At 41.7% G+C, this 15,160-nt stretch overlaps 1 protein-coding gene across 7 annotated transcripts in view; it reads right to left on the reverse strand.

The window, feature by feature from the left end:
* Nucleotides 1-4,370: 4,370 nt before the first annotated feature.
* CHN1 (chimerin 1) overlaps nucleotides 4,371-15,160 on the reverse strand; it is a 200,780-nt gene continuing 189,990 nt past the window's right edge. For all 7 annotated transcript variants that reach the window (XM_086359152.1, XM_086359132.1, XM_086359122.1 and 4 more), the window contains 3 exons: nucleotides 13,432-13,569; nucleotides 6,915-7,020; nucleotides 4,371-5,272 (listed from right to left, as the gene is read on the reverse strand). In XM_086359152.1, coding sequence (XP_086215278.1) covers nucleotides 5,101-5,272; nucleotides 6,915-7,020; nucleotides 13,432-13,569 — 416 coding nt within the window. In that variant the 3' untranslated portion in view covers nucleotides 4,371-5,100. The remainder of the gene's footprint in view (nucleotides 5,273-6,914; nucleotides 7,021-13,431; nucleotides 13,570-15,160) is intronic.

Consider the following 15,160-nt stretch of genomic DNA (forward strand, 5'->3'; position numbering starts at 1 on the left):
TCCCCCGTCCCTGGGATTCTCCAGGCAAGAACACTGGAGTGGGTTGCCATTTCCTTCTCCAATGCATGAAAGTGAAAAGTGAAAGTGAAGTCGCTTAGTCGTGTCCGACTCTTTGTGACCGCATGGACTGCAGACTACCAGGCTCCTCCGCCCATGGGATTTTCCAGGCAAGAGTACTGGAGTGGGGTGCCAGTGCCTTCTCCGTATATTTAAAGTAATTATTGATAATTGTATACGTATCGCCATTTTGTTATTAGTAATTGTTTTCTGGCTGTTTTGTAGTTCCTGTTCCTTTCTTCTACTCCGGTTCTGTTCTTTTGTGATTTGATGATTTTCTGCAGTGGTATGCTTAGATTCCTTTCTCTTTATCTTTTGTGTATTTACTGCAGGTTTTTGCTCTGTGGTTACCATGAAGCTTACATAAAACAACTTATATTTGTAACAGTCTATTTTAAGATGATAACAAGTTTGAGCGCATTCTAAAGCTCTACATTTTTCCTCCCTCCACCTCCACTTTTTATGCTTTGGATATCACAGTGTTCCTGGAATCCTGGACAGAGCTGGCACTGATGTAGTTGAACTTAACCTTTGTATGCCCATCTCCTCTCTTTATAGTTTGGATACGATTAAAAAAAAAAAAACCTGAGCAAGTTATTCCTCAAAATTACAAATTTTCTTTGGTAAGAATAAAAACTGCCTTAGGGTAATGTTCATTGCCACGGAAAGGCATCCAGATAGTAGGCCGGGCCTTGACTTTTGGCACAGACAAGCCCCAGCCTGTGCCCGCATTTTACCCATAGACACATCAGAGGAGACTCACTGCTCTGAGATCCACATAATGAAAATGAAAAGATTTTGATGTTTTCTCGAGTATTCCAGGTTTACAACATTTTACCTCTGAGAGGCCCTTCTTGCTAATTTCCCTCAGTGAGTCATTTTAATCTCTGAACATTGCCTCCTCTGCTTTTGGTATTGCCACAGTGACATGGGCAGTTAAGTACTTATGTTCCAGAACCAGATACAGATCCAGCTTCACATGGTGACGTCACCTGCTACAATCAATCACGACTGCATCAGAACAATAAACCCCCTGACACTTTCAGAGCTCCCCAGACTAGGTCAGCAACATGCTTATACTTCTCGTTGTTTTATGCTATCCTTGGAATAAGCAATAACAGAAAACGTTTACATTGTGAAATATGCTATTACTGACCGTATTAAAATATTCTGTCTTCAGCAGAGAACAAAACCTCACAAATCAGGGGCTTCCTTACACTATGTGTTGATGTTAGCTTAGCTCTGTCTCGCGTTTTGGTTTCAATACCTGAAATATCAATTGACGTGAGATGCCTGTGTGATACACAGGACTAGTGAAAAAACTTTACTTTAAAAGTTATTTAAGGATTTGCTGAGAGGCCGCAATGACTTTGATAAGGTAGAAGAATGTGTGGAAACCAGCAGATGTTTGAATCTGTAATGTTACGAATATAATGTTTATTAATGAAATTGCTAATTGGTCTTAAATAAGATCTGGTGTATTAGTTATAATCTAAGTCCTTGACCATAAAAATCTAGAGAAAGCAACCTGGTTTTTACCCCCCTTCATTATTATTAGGGAACTGTGCGGGCTGTCACAGTCTGTTTTAGATAAATGGTAAGACTTTGAGCTGTCAGGTTGAGATCATGTCTTTTTCCAGAAAGACCACCAACTATGTGTGGAATTAGCCAAAATGAGCTAAAAGTGCACTCGGCTGCAGTAGACTGACTGATTCCATCACCCCTGAGCCTCATGAGATGTCGGGGGATTAGGGGCCAGTGACTCCACGGCAGAGGATGGTTGACGGGGCCTCTTCGCGCTGTTGGCCCTTTCCAGAGAACACACCTCACCACGGGGACAGGCAGCTAGTACTGAGGCCCATAGGAAAGACAGGGAGAGAGAACAGGACTCAGATTTCCCTAGGCCAGGGTGATCTGGTGCATTCCTTGAGGACTGGAGCTCATGTTGTTTCCAGGATAGCACAGTGCATGGCCCGTGGGGAGGGGGCAGGCAGGAACCAGGTGTGGAGTAAGTGCAGACGCACCAGGGGATGCAGGTCGGGCTCCGCTTGTTGAGACAGTGCAAGTGGAAACTAGATCGCTAAAAACTGGAGATGCTGACTGAACCCGGACAGTGCTCTACTCCTCAGCCTTCTCTACCCCCACGACACTCGGCAACCAAGGGCCAGAGCTTCCCCGTGTCCAGTGGAGGGGTGATGTGTGGTAATGATGTGTGTAGAGAGCATGGTTACTTTCGTTCATAAGAGGAAAGCCTCTCGTTAACACCAGGAGACAGATGTGAGTGTTATACAGACTTGCCATGGGCTCTCCCGATGGCTAAAACATAGTTGGGAAGAGTTTGGTTACTTCTTTTCCGTTGTGCATTAAATAAAAAACACTTTTGGCTCTGTAAGTGGATTAGGAATAATACCTAATCAGCTTTGGGACCATAAACTCGAAAATATTTTGTTAAAAATGAAGTGTTGGAGCCCTGAAGCTAATTTATTCAGAGGCCTTCTAATTGAGCTCATTAGGTAACCAGAAATATTTTGATATATATCCATTCTTCCACTTAAGGACACATTTTTTCATCTCAATTCAGTGAAGAACTACCTCCTCTGACCGATTGGTATAACTAACTGGCATTTTAAAACTAACAAAAAATGTAGAGAAGGGAAATCTTTCACTTCTCAATAATTTCTTTAAAACTATATATAGAAAATTGAGAAGAACTGGGCTTGATGCTCAGGGCAGAGTATCTGCAGTACTGCCAGATCCGTGGGAGATGGTGGAGAGGTTCACTGGCCTCTCCTCCCACTCCCAATGGGATGGAAATTGAAGCTGCTCCCTCTTTTTATAGACGGTCATGCTTTTTAAAAATCTCCAAGTAGTTTTAGAAAGACATGTATAAAAGACTCTGAATTATTGAATAAGAGCTTCCCTAAGTGACTGAGATTTGTTCTTTCAGTTCAAGAAGTGTCACCCGATGGTACCAGGGTGCTCACAGATGATGTGGCTGTGATTTGTACCTGCACATCTCAGGGGAAGGAACCACACATCCATCTACTTCAGAACATGCTCAGTGCACTGTTCAGAAACCTGGTAAACAGTAACCTTGTCTGCAGACATACTCACAACTTTATCTGAACATCTGCTTCATAGTTACTGTGATCAGGCACTGCTCCTGGTCCAGATCCACCTCATTCCAGAAAGTGCCTGCTCTAAAGTCAAGTGTATCTGTTACTTTCAGGGCAAAAAAAGGGTGATTATATTCTAAAAGGCATATTTCTTTACAACTGAAGTCTCCTTTAAAAGGACTTAGTGCAACACGGACTTCAGTCCCTAGGATGTAGCGGCAGCTCAGGTGTGCCTAACGCTGGGACAGCCAGACACGATCAGCTTTCTCCGACAAACGTGTTTCAGAAGTCAGAACACCTTAGTGTTCAGTGCCTTGCAGTGACCTCACTTCAGACAGCATCTATGCTATAGAAAACTAGTCTCTGAACTTCATTAATCTAGGGACCCCATGCTGCTTAGTGCAGTGACATTTTTCATGGGTGACTGTGGTTGAGATAGTTGTGAAGGACTGCGTAACTACACTTTGCTGAGCATAAACATTAATAAAACATAGGATCAACTTTCTACTATAGCCTAAGGGTAAAAATGTGGAAAACAACATACTTCTGTCAGTTCCCATTATCATTGAGATAGTCTTAAAAGCATTACGGATTGAAATGGCAAAAATGGAAATGTGTCTTGTATTACTTTTTCAGTTTTTAAAGGAGGACAGAGCTTCAGTTCTGGAAGGGCGCTCATTTGACAGACGAGGAAACAGAATGTGGAAGGTCATTTGCTCAAAGGCACGTGAGTGCCTAGTGACGGCAGCAGGCCTGTTCCTGGGCTTCCCAGTGCTGGGTGGTGTAGACCCCCGCTCCCCATTCAGGCTGCTTACCCGAGACTCCCCTCAGGTAGTGTCAGCTCAACGGCGTCAGCAGCATGCATCGCTGACGAACCAAGTGTTTAGAAAGTCAGGTTTTTTTTGTTTTGTTTTTGTTTTAGCCCTTTTTCTTTTTGTGATGGCTCTAGAATGAACTCCTACCTGCCCTCCCCACTCCCCCCAAAAGTTGAGATAATATTCTAGATTTCTGCCAGAGTATGCAAGAGAAATAAATCCATGAGTGGGTATTCTATTTCTAAGCAGTTTTAAATTACTTTTTTAAGGAGCATTCAATGCAAAACTTTCAACGGTAAACAAGAGAGGTGGCACGGAATACTCAGTATTAAATAAATGGTCAAACACATTTTCCCACATAGGATCAGTCATGAGAAAACAGTAAGCTATCAATATTTTTTATTTCTAAAAGCCAAATTTAATAAATTAATAAATGCATGCCAGATAAAAACACAAAATTACAACTGAAGACCAATAATAATTTAACAAAATGCTCTGTTGTACTTTTTTTTATTGGTAGAGATAATTTACTAAAGTAACAAATCTGAAAACACATTTTGCTTTTGCTGGAAAGAAAGTACTATGTTAGAGAAGAACTAAGAGAAACCAGAAAGGAAGCATTTGAGAAAAGTAGGCATATGTTATAGTCTATGGCAATGCAGCAGCCAGAGGTACTGTTTTCTCCATTTGTGTGCATGTTTATAGAAGCATCAGAAATCAATGACATAGGACCCAAAAGCAAAGTCACGACAGATTTACTCTGCGAAACATGCTGAATTACAACCACAGGCGACCCAGGATGAGGGGCGGTGCAGGCTTGGTGTCTCCTTTGTATGGGGTTCCCTTGCCAAACAGGGGGCTAATCATGCAATAGCTTGAGTTTCTCTGAACATGATAAACACCCAGGATTACTAGAACTGGAAAGCGTGTGTTCACTGTTTTACAAGGACAGCTGAGCGGTGCTATGAAAACAATGGGAGGTTCCTTCATTTTAATCTGGTTATATGCCCAAACTTCTAACCAAGAAATAATTCAGCTATAAGAGCCAATTAAATTACTATAAAACATTCCTTCATCTGTAAAACACTTCTTTTTTCCTTCAAACTAAAAATTTAAAATAAAATGTCTTCATTTTTGATAAGCAGCTCCACCACCAGTCTCTGATATCGTATATCGTTCAGGGCAGCCATGGCGTCTAGCTCTGGAGATCTCATGAGTGTCGGGCCGAAAACAATCCCAAGGTTCTCTGCATTCATCAGATTCTCCTTTTCATGGAGGGTGACTCTGAAAAAATACAAGGGAGGGTGACTTCATGTAGGGCATGGGGGTCTTTGTCGTGCTGGAGCGCTAAAACAAAAACAAGATTCAAAGTGGGTTGTGTCCACTGATCAACCCTTCTGCTGGGTTATTTCTCAACTTCAAAGTACTGACTCTCCTTAGAGTAAATGATAGGAATAATTTAAACTTCTGGTGACCACTGGAGCTGAAGCCAGAGCTGATGTGCTGGCCTGAGTAGGTTCTGTTCTATTTGTGGATTCTCCTGCCACGGCCCAGAGCTGCAGGGAAGGGGCTGGGTCATCTTGATGACCCATCAGGTCTCCCTCCACTTTGGTGAGATCTTGTTTCCTATAGAGAGTTTTTGCAAGCTGAATAGTTTATTGAGTATCTAGGGGGAGAGTGGCAGTGATATTAATAGGAAACGGCTAGGAGTAAGCAACCTCATCAGGGAGTGTTAAGTATTTTTATGATTTTTATTGCTACAGCAAAGGCACAGAGACTATAATTTGAGAGTTACTCCTTTGTTTTAGTGTGGAGTTCTTAACTGCATCCACATATGCAGTGAACTTGAATTTATAAGTGAAGTTATAAGCATATTAAAAGTCTTAACTTAGGGTGCTTCTAAAGATGGAGAGCATGTAGAGTCTCTGAAAGCACCATGAGTTACATATTCACTTTTGGGTAACTTGGACCTAAAGGTGTACAAAGTAGATGTCAAGTTCTGTTTTTTTGTTTACTTCTGATTGGTCTTACATGTGGGAACCCTATGCTATGCTATGCTATGCTAACTCACTTCAGTCGTGTCTGACTCTGTGCGACCCCACAGACGGCAGCCCACCAGGCTCCCCCGTCCCTGGGATTCTCCAGGCAAGAACACTGGAGTGGGCTGCCATTTCCTTCTCCAATGCATGGAAGTGAAAAGTGAAAGTGAAGTCGCTCAGTCGTGTCCAACTCTTAGCGACCCCATGGACTGCAGCCTAACATGCTCCTCCGTCCATGGGACCCTAAAACTACTAAAATTTGGTCATATAATTTTGGAAACTTTGCTTCAACTGGGAGAGATGGAGGGTGACCGAGCCGGGAAAAAAAGCTACCTCACCATCCATCACTTTAAAACATTAAACCAGAAGTAACTGAAATATTTTATTTTCCATTCCTCTCTTTACCCCTTTCTTTACTCCATCACTTTTTACAGCAGGTTTCAGTGTTGGCAACATTAATTCAATAATCTAAAATAGTAAGTCTGAAGTGCTTATTTTGGAGCAAGACATAAGAAAAGTGAGCTTTCTTGCAAGTTGCTTCATTCTTGCTTTATTCTATTAATGCTAGTGTCTTTATATAGCTGCAACCTTTTCCCTTTCCACAAAAATTAATGCATGTCCTTGGCAGAATATTGGTATTTCTAACATGTCTGCAAACATATACTGGAACTGCAAATCCATTTATGAAAGAATCAAGTCTGCATACCATATTATACTACAGAATATTTTTAGCCTTCCTTCTCAATGTGTGATTTCACACCAGGGGACAAGATAGCTATGCATTTATTCATTCTTCAACAGATCACCTGACCTCTCTTTCACCTTTGCTTTCATTTGATTCTTAACATCTGGATGTGGTACAAGTATATTCCAAGTTGGAAACTTGCCTCTTCAGATGCGCCATGAGGTACCGGAGGGTTTCGCAGTGAGCAGGCGGCAGCAGTTTCAGTGCTTCGTGAAGGGTTTCTAATTGCTCATCAGGATCCATAATTTCTGTAACAGCAAGATGAATACCAAGGAGAGAAACTTTAACAGACAACTGGTACAAATGGCTCATTTAATTCTATTATTATGGTGATCTTCTGAAACTGACAAGGTCACTGTTCATGGCCTTGGAAAATAATTTTTAAGGTTCAAGTCTCAGACTTCCACAAGGTTAGTGTCCATGTGGCAAGTCCATTTCCTTGGACTTCTGGGGAGGGTACCCAGTGTTTTCAACTTGAGGGTCCTGGGGTCTGTTAACTATGAAAACTGGATATTGGATGTATAGGATGTAACTTTAAAAAACTCAAGACACATGTATGGAAGGATAAAAACATATATGCAAACGAGGTCATCTTTGAACACTACAGACATACTGAAGCCATGCTGCACTGTTCAAAATATTTTGAAAATCTCCTTTCAGCATCTTCATTTAGATATTTTAGTTCTCTGTTGGCCAAAAAGTCACATTCCTTTCAGGTCACAGAGTGCATTTAATCCATCAGTTACTTCCATATTCAGAAACAATAGATATCTTTGGAATTTTGTGTTCTCAGAAAGAGAACCACAGCACATTCCTGCTTCAACCCAAACATGAGGAAGATGGGGCACCTTTAAATGTTGGGTGTCAGGGCAACTGCCTTGAAATGTTGGCTAGCAGCCTTGAAATGCTGGAAGTCCACATCTAACCAGAATATAACGTTTAAGACACAAGCCCAAGAATCCTTTCTAATTTATAAAACTAATTTAATGGCAATGTACTGGAGTCAGGTAAAAACTAAAATAAGATCAGTGTGAAAAGTTTCTAGGATTGGCAGAGCAGATGTGGTAAATTTTACACTGATTAAAGTTTTTTAATTCAAAGAAACTTTAGCCATTTTACAATTTCTGCCCAAAGTTTCCTCAGAGTTCTTGGTTTATTTCTCAGCAATAAAGGATGTGCTGTTTGCCTTTTGCTATAATAAATAACGCACAGCCTTTGAACCTTGGGACGTCAAGGTTCAAAGTGCCAATACGTAACAGCTGTCACACCTCAGATACTGAAATTCAATCATCTAATTTCTAAAACTAAGAAAAGAAAATTCCATTTACTATAGAAAACTACTAGTTTTTACTTGGCTATAGATTTTATGATTGGACTATTTGAAACTATAGTATTCTGGAAATTGAAAAAAAGAGTAACAGTTTCCTTTTAACTTCTACAGCTAATCTTTATAAGGAGAATCCTGAGATAGTATGAAATTAAGGACAGTGTTGGTGGCCCAGCAAACAAGCAAAATTCCCTGCTCACAGACAGCTTACTTTCTACTGGAGGCAACAGACGATAAACAATGAACAGCCTATCTTAGACTTTTTACGAGATTAGAATGATTCCTATGGAAAAAATCAGCAGGATAAGAAACACTGGGAGGGCTGAGAGGGTGCAGTATTACATGGGACGGTCAGGATAGGCCTTAATGAGAAAAAGGTCTTGAGTACAGACTTGGAGGGAGCGAGGGGATGAACTCCATGGAGATCTGGGTGAAGATGGTTCCATGCAGAGAGAAACCTTGCAAAGAAACAGCCGTGCAAAGGGCCTGAGGGGGACAGTGTGCCTGTGATGTTTGAGGAAAAGCGAGGAACCAAGTGTGGCTGCAGGAGCCCAAGCAAGGAGGGGAGAAGGGGGTGAGGTCAGAGAGGTAAGAGGGTGCTTCATCGCGGCATGGGCTGTGGCTGGTTTAAGAGCACAGCATTTACAGAGAGAAATGGGAAGGTTCTACACGAAGGAGGGTCATAATCTGACATACATTTTTCACATCACTCCTCTGGCTGCCATGTAGGGAACAGGCTATGGAAGGGCAAGAGTAAAACCTGAAAGATGGCTCGGGTCATAATTACACACACCCAGGTGAAGAATGTCCAGGTGGTGCAGTGAAGGTGATAAGTTGCCGAATTCTGGGCATATTTTGAGGGCAGAGTCCAGAGGATTTTCTGATGAGGGATGTATGAAAAAGAGAAGAATCAAGAATGAGCTAAAATTTGGGCTTAGGCAACTGGAAGGGTGGAGCCTCAATTAACTGAGATGGGGAAGATCACAGGTGGATGAGGTTTGGGGGGAAGATCAAGAGCTGCTTTTGAGATGTCATCAGATATCCAAGTGAACGCGCTGACTATAAACTGCTCTGGGGTTTAGGGAGAGGGCCAGACCGGAATTATAAATTTGGGAACAAATGGCAAAATGCAATTGAGTATACTGATATTAAATTGACCAAGATTCTTCTCTAGAATTAATTTCCCTTTTTTCCCTAAAGTCTTACTCATGATCAATTTTTCAGAGAATGCAAACCTTTAGCCCCAAGAAAACCACAGCATAATTTAAGAGTAAGACAGATACAGCGGAATGTACGCAGAGGCGGAAGGTCACCAGTAGTTGCTGAAGTGTATGAAAGACTTGCATGTGGGAGAGGGGGACACTGGGATCACCACCCACGGTGCGGAGTTAAAAGCAGGCGGGTTCCTGGCGCCTCTGTCAGCGGACATCTGTCTACCAGTGGACAGGCCACCTGGAGAAGTAGTGATCGTAGCTTTTTGTTGTTGTTTAATTGTCTACCGCTTGGCAGGCAGATTCTTTACCACTAAGCCACCAGGGAAGTCGTTCCTGTAGTTACAGGGTATTTAAAAAACAATGTGTTGGTGCTGCTGTATTTAAAATGGATAGCCAACAAGGACCTACTCTATAGCACATGGAATTCTCCTCAGTATCATGTGACAGCCTGGATGGGAGGGGAGTTTGGGGGAGAATGGATACATATATATGTATGGCTAAGTCCCTTCGCTGTTTACCTGAAATTATCACAACACTGTTGATTGGCTATACCTCAATACAAAATAAAAAGTTGAAAAAAACAAACAAACCCCCAACAACAACAAAAAAGAATGTGTTGGAGAAAGAAGGCCAGTTACACAACCCCTTAGATTATCAAAAAATGCTAAGATACTATGGTTCTTAGTATAAAATTATGTTTACTCATTCAACAAATGTTTTTCAGCACTATTATTTTGGGCTTCCCCTGGTGGCTCAGTTGGTAAAGAATCTGCCTGCAATGGAGGAGATGGCTCGCAATGCAGGAGACTCGAGTTTGATCCCTGGGTCAGGAAGATCCCCTGGAGAAGGAAATGGCAACCCACTCCAGTATGCTTCTTGCCTGGAAAATTCCATGGACAGAGGAGCCTGGTGGGCCACAGTCCACAGGGTCACAAGAGTCAGACATGACTTAGCAACTAAACCATTACGTAACTGGGTGCTGCGGTGATACAGACAGGAGAGGACCCCTGCACCTGAGGGAGTTACAGTCTAGTAGGGAAGACCAGATATAACTATAACCTTGGCAGGAAGGAATGAGGCTGTGAACGAGGCCCATCTGTGTGTGAGGCAACTCTGAGAGAGAAAGGTGGCCTGCAGCTGAGAGGTCCTGGAAAAGTCTGGAGGATTCGGGAATGTGGGTGTGGACATTGTGGGGGCAGGTAGTGAGCACTCTGGACATGTATCAGGCCTAGTTACAAGCTCTCTGAATGAAAGTACTGTCTGATTCTTCAGAGAAATTCAAATCCAAGAAGAATAAAACTTAGGCAAGCAAAAGGGGTGAATCAGTGGCACAGCTGACGGGGAAACTCAGCAAGCTCTCTTTCCAGACTTCTCTTCAGCACATTTTAAATTGCTGAGGACAAAGAACCCTGGGTTTTCTCTCTGAGTTTATCTGACTCACTCACAGTTACATACTAACTGAGTCATGTAACTTTTCTGAGATCTTCTGGGAAGAGCTCTTAGACTCCTTGGCCGGAAGATGGTTTCTCCATTCAGCCCGACCCAGAGCTCAGCTGTGGCAGTGCTCTTTTCACTGTGATGCATGCTGAGTTACTGAGCATGGCCTCTGTTTTGTAGGGCACTGATTTCTTCACCAGGGAGACCAAGGCTTCAAGTTGGTTCATAAGAGAGTTTCCAGGGGATTATGAATGGTTATGAAGCTCTTCAAGCCTTTGGTTGGGATGCCCTGGCCTTCTCCATCCTTGAATCCTTTTCTCATTTTCTGCAACCACTCCCTTCCAGCTTTCAACCAGCAGCCTCTCCAGGGAAGGCTGCCAGAGCAGCGTTCAAACAGCTGTTGCAGGGGAAAGCTTTAACAAGAACTCTGACTTTATTGTTGTGGTTGCTATTTGCAAGGGCTTCTAGTAAATGCCAGAGATAACCTGAGACCTGAAGAACATGGTCCCCGGTTGTTTCAATGGCTGAGATACTAAAAAGCTCATTGCGAAGGGTGAGTTAGCTCTGTGCTCTGTTTGAAAGGGGTCCCACCCCTTCCCTCTTGTCTTCCTCCTCCTTTTAATCCTTCTGTTCCCTGTCCCATGAAGGAAGCCATGCAGCATGCAGAGGGGAGAGGGCCAGGGCTTTGATGTCACAGATGTGAATTTGAATGCCAGGGCCACCCCCTCTTGCCATGTGACCATGGACAATTACACCTATAACATCTCATTTCTTCTAAAACAGCATTATGGGCGTAAAGTGCCCAGCACCATTTCTGGCGCTGAGTATGTTCTATAAATCTTAGCTTCTCTCATTTTCCTTATCTATCAATACAGAAAGAGAAAGCCTGTTTCTATGGGTCTGAAGAATGAAACAGATTCTACTACCAGGAAAGACATGTTATAAGGACACATTGTTCCACAAACTCTTGGATACCAGTATCAAACCCGTACAGTAAACACGTATATTGTGCGTAAACATTATGCCAGGGTTTTTGGTGTCACACATCAAACAATCTTAGAGGGAAATGGAATTTCTACCTTAAGGGAAGTTTCTTACGATGTGCTTTCAAGAGCTCTCTGAGGGGTGACATAGGGAGCTTGCTGACTTCGCTGAATAGGAGGGCTGTTTCAGACACAAACCAAGAATGGTGACAAATGCTTTGGAAGGATAATAAAGAGGGGAGATTGTCCTCAGCAGCTTGGGTGGATATGGGGAAAGGCAGTGAGGTAATTTGGGAGTGAGGGGTGAAAGGCCTTAAGATCCATAAGGAGAGCTTAGATTTTTCTTCTAAGTAGATAAAGGTTATGCAGCATTCAGAACTGGGGTTTGAATCCCGGCTCTGTCCTTTGCTAACTGGATGCCCACAAGCCAGTCACATTTCACTGTTACTCCCGAGCCACATGGGGACAGAAACACTGTGCAGTGGAGCCCCGTGCTGTCCTGGGGACTGGGGTAAACCGAGGTCTGAGCAGCCCTTCATGGCACAGGTGTGTGTCAAGTGCGTTCCAGATTAGCAGTTATGTGATTTCTCTCTCTGGGAGGAAACCTGTGCCCCACCAAACAAGAACCCGTAAGCGCCTTCAGACAATTTTCATGATCTGCCCTGAACGCATCCTGAATTCCCATGGAAGAGATAGAGTCTTGTGGCTTCTAACATGAATGCTTGTAAAAAAATCAGTGCAATTCTCACAGCTGTTCTCTACATGAGAGCTTGAACTGACCCGCGAGGAATCAGGGCTCCATGGAACTAACCACAAAAATTCTCAACATGAGCTCTGAAGGGAAACTGAAAATTAGAACAAAGAAAGTTTGTACTTCATGAAATTCCAAAATCAAAAAGCAAATCAGTGTTACTAAGGAAGTGATGTTATTATTTAAAGATCAAGACAACATATGGTTTTTAAGAGAGAGAGCAAACGATGGAAATAGCCTATCTTTTCAGAAAAAAAAAAAAAAGGTAATGCCAACACTTAAAATCTGTTAAGAATTCCCTTCTTTAAAAAAAAAAAAGTGTGAACTACAGGTATGATTTTTGCACCATAAATAAAATTTGGCAAATGAGCCTTTGCTTTTTCTCATTTTCATCTTAACTAGAGCTTATTTTTTAACTTTTTAAAAAGTTAACTTTTTAAAACTTTTATTTCTTAACATTTGATCTAAAACAGAGCTTCTTAAAGTATAATCTATGAACCTGAGCCAGTCTGCAAACTGTTACTGGCGTGTCACAGGATAAGGACAGAAACTGAAAGTAAGAATTTATATATTTTATAGCAGTCTGACAGAGTCATCTTTGTGTTTGCTGAATCTAACAACAGATAGTTGGTATTTTTTCAATTTGTTTTTCTAGTTATTTTTATTTTACTTTACAAAACTACTGTTCATGTCTAGGAGAACTGGTGTTAAGCCTTACTGTGGAAAGTAAAGGCTACAAATTACAAAGATGCTTCTGATGGTAGAAGTCATAAATAACCTATGTTAGAGAAGAGTTCAAAATTCTTGTGAGTACATTAGCCATGGAGAGAGGCCAGGGAGAAACATTTCATAAAATGCATTCAAGATACTCAGCAGAAAAAAACAGGAGATGTGATTACCTAGAAGAGACGATTTTTCAGGTTACAAGCGCATGCCTACATACTTACTGGCGGACTCTATAAACTTAGGGTAGGCGTCATATGTGATGAGTGGAATCGGCAAATCCCTGAAGTACAGTTTCAGTGCACCAGTGATAATGTTAATATCTTCATACATGTTCACAGAAATATCTGCTTTCTCACCATCTTTGAAGGATGTTAAAAGAAACAGAAGTAAATATCTGGATTCATAGCACTTTTAACAAATAACATTTTTGTACACTGTTAAAGATTCATAATGCTTCAGTTTTAAACATCAAATTCACTGTGCTGATACATGTGTATTTTTTTTCTGTGGAAGACAACCTGAATTTTTTATTCTAAAGTTATTTATTCTTCCACGATTTATGATGGAGGGGGATAGTAGAAGATGACTGAGGTTAACAAAAATATTTTAAAATTTCGTGAGAATTCCTAGAGGAATATTGTGGGGTAACTTTTTCTTTCTTTTTAAAATAAACATAGAGAATGTGAAAAATAACAACTGAGGTCCTCCCAACTTATAAAAGACCCAGCACAAAAGGCCGCCTTCGATTCACCCTGGGTTCTCATACATAATGTTCGCTCTTGCCTGAGCCCTGGGGATAGGAGAATTAGTGAGAAGGAAAGGCAAAACAAAACTCTAGAGTGTTGCGATAACAAGAGAAGAAATTATAAAACACAGGAATGTTTTAAACTTGCTGGGCCTTAACCCTGAAGGAAAGCTGGCCTTCCTTCAGGGTGACCCCTTCTGCCCTCCCCTGCACTTAGTACTCTGTTAAAACAGCTCAATTTTCATCTACTAAAGATTTAATTAGTTTCTACTCTGAGCTAGATCTTATACTAATTTCTTTTATTCCATTTGGCTTATGAAAGATTTCTAAGGATGAAAAAGCAGCCTCTTCCCCACAGAGCTATTAGAATGGCTAGAACCCGGAACACCGACAACCCAAATGCTGACAAGGATGTAGAGCCCCGGAACTCTCTCTGGTTGCTGGCAGAAATACAAAGAGGAGCTGGCACTTCAGAAAGCAGGCAGGTGCTTGCAAAGCTAAACAAACACTTACCATATAATCCAGCAATCATACTCCTTGGTATTTACCCAAAGGAACTGAAAACTTTTGTCCACACAAAAACCTGCACATAAATGTTTCTAGCAGCTATATTTGCAATTGCCAAAAGCATGGAAGCAACCAAGGTGGCTTTCAGTAAGTGAACTGATAAACTGTGGTATACCCAGACAAAAACAATATTATTCAGTGATAAAAATAAATGAGCTCTCAAGCCATGAAAAGACATGGGGAAACTTTATATGCACATTGCCAAGTAACAGAGGCCGGTCTGGAAAAGTTACATACTGAACGATTCCAACTATTTGACAATCTGGAAAAGGCAAAGCTATGGAGTCAGTAAGAAGATCAGCGGCATTCGGGGAGGAAGGGGAAGAAGAAGAACAGATGGAGTGCAAGGATTGTTACAGCAGTCAAAGTTCTGTACGGCACTGTAATGGTGGATACGTGACGTTACGCATTTGCCCAAAACCATAGAACTGTACAACATAAAGAAGAACTTTAATGTAAACTACTGACTGTAGTCAGTAATAATGTATTGACATCAATATTGGCTCACAATTATAACAGACTGTATTATATGAATGAGAGATGTTAATAGAGGAAACTGTGGGCAGGAGCAAGAAAGGAGGGGTTATATGGCAAATCTCCCACTGCCAGTGGCTGGGAATGGACTTGATCAGTTGTTA

The sequence above is a fragment of the Bos grunniens genome, chromosome 2 (genome assembly GCF_055505025.1).
Source record: "Bos grunniens cultivar Pamir isolate PY7600 chromosome 2, Bosgru_T2T1.0, whole genome shotgun sequence".
NCBI classification, from domain to species: domain Eukaryota; kingdom Metazoa; phylum Chordata; class Mammalia; order Artiodactyla; family Bovidae; genus Bos; species Bos grunniens.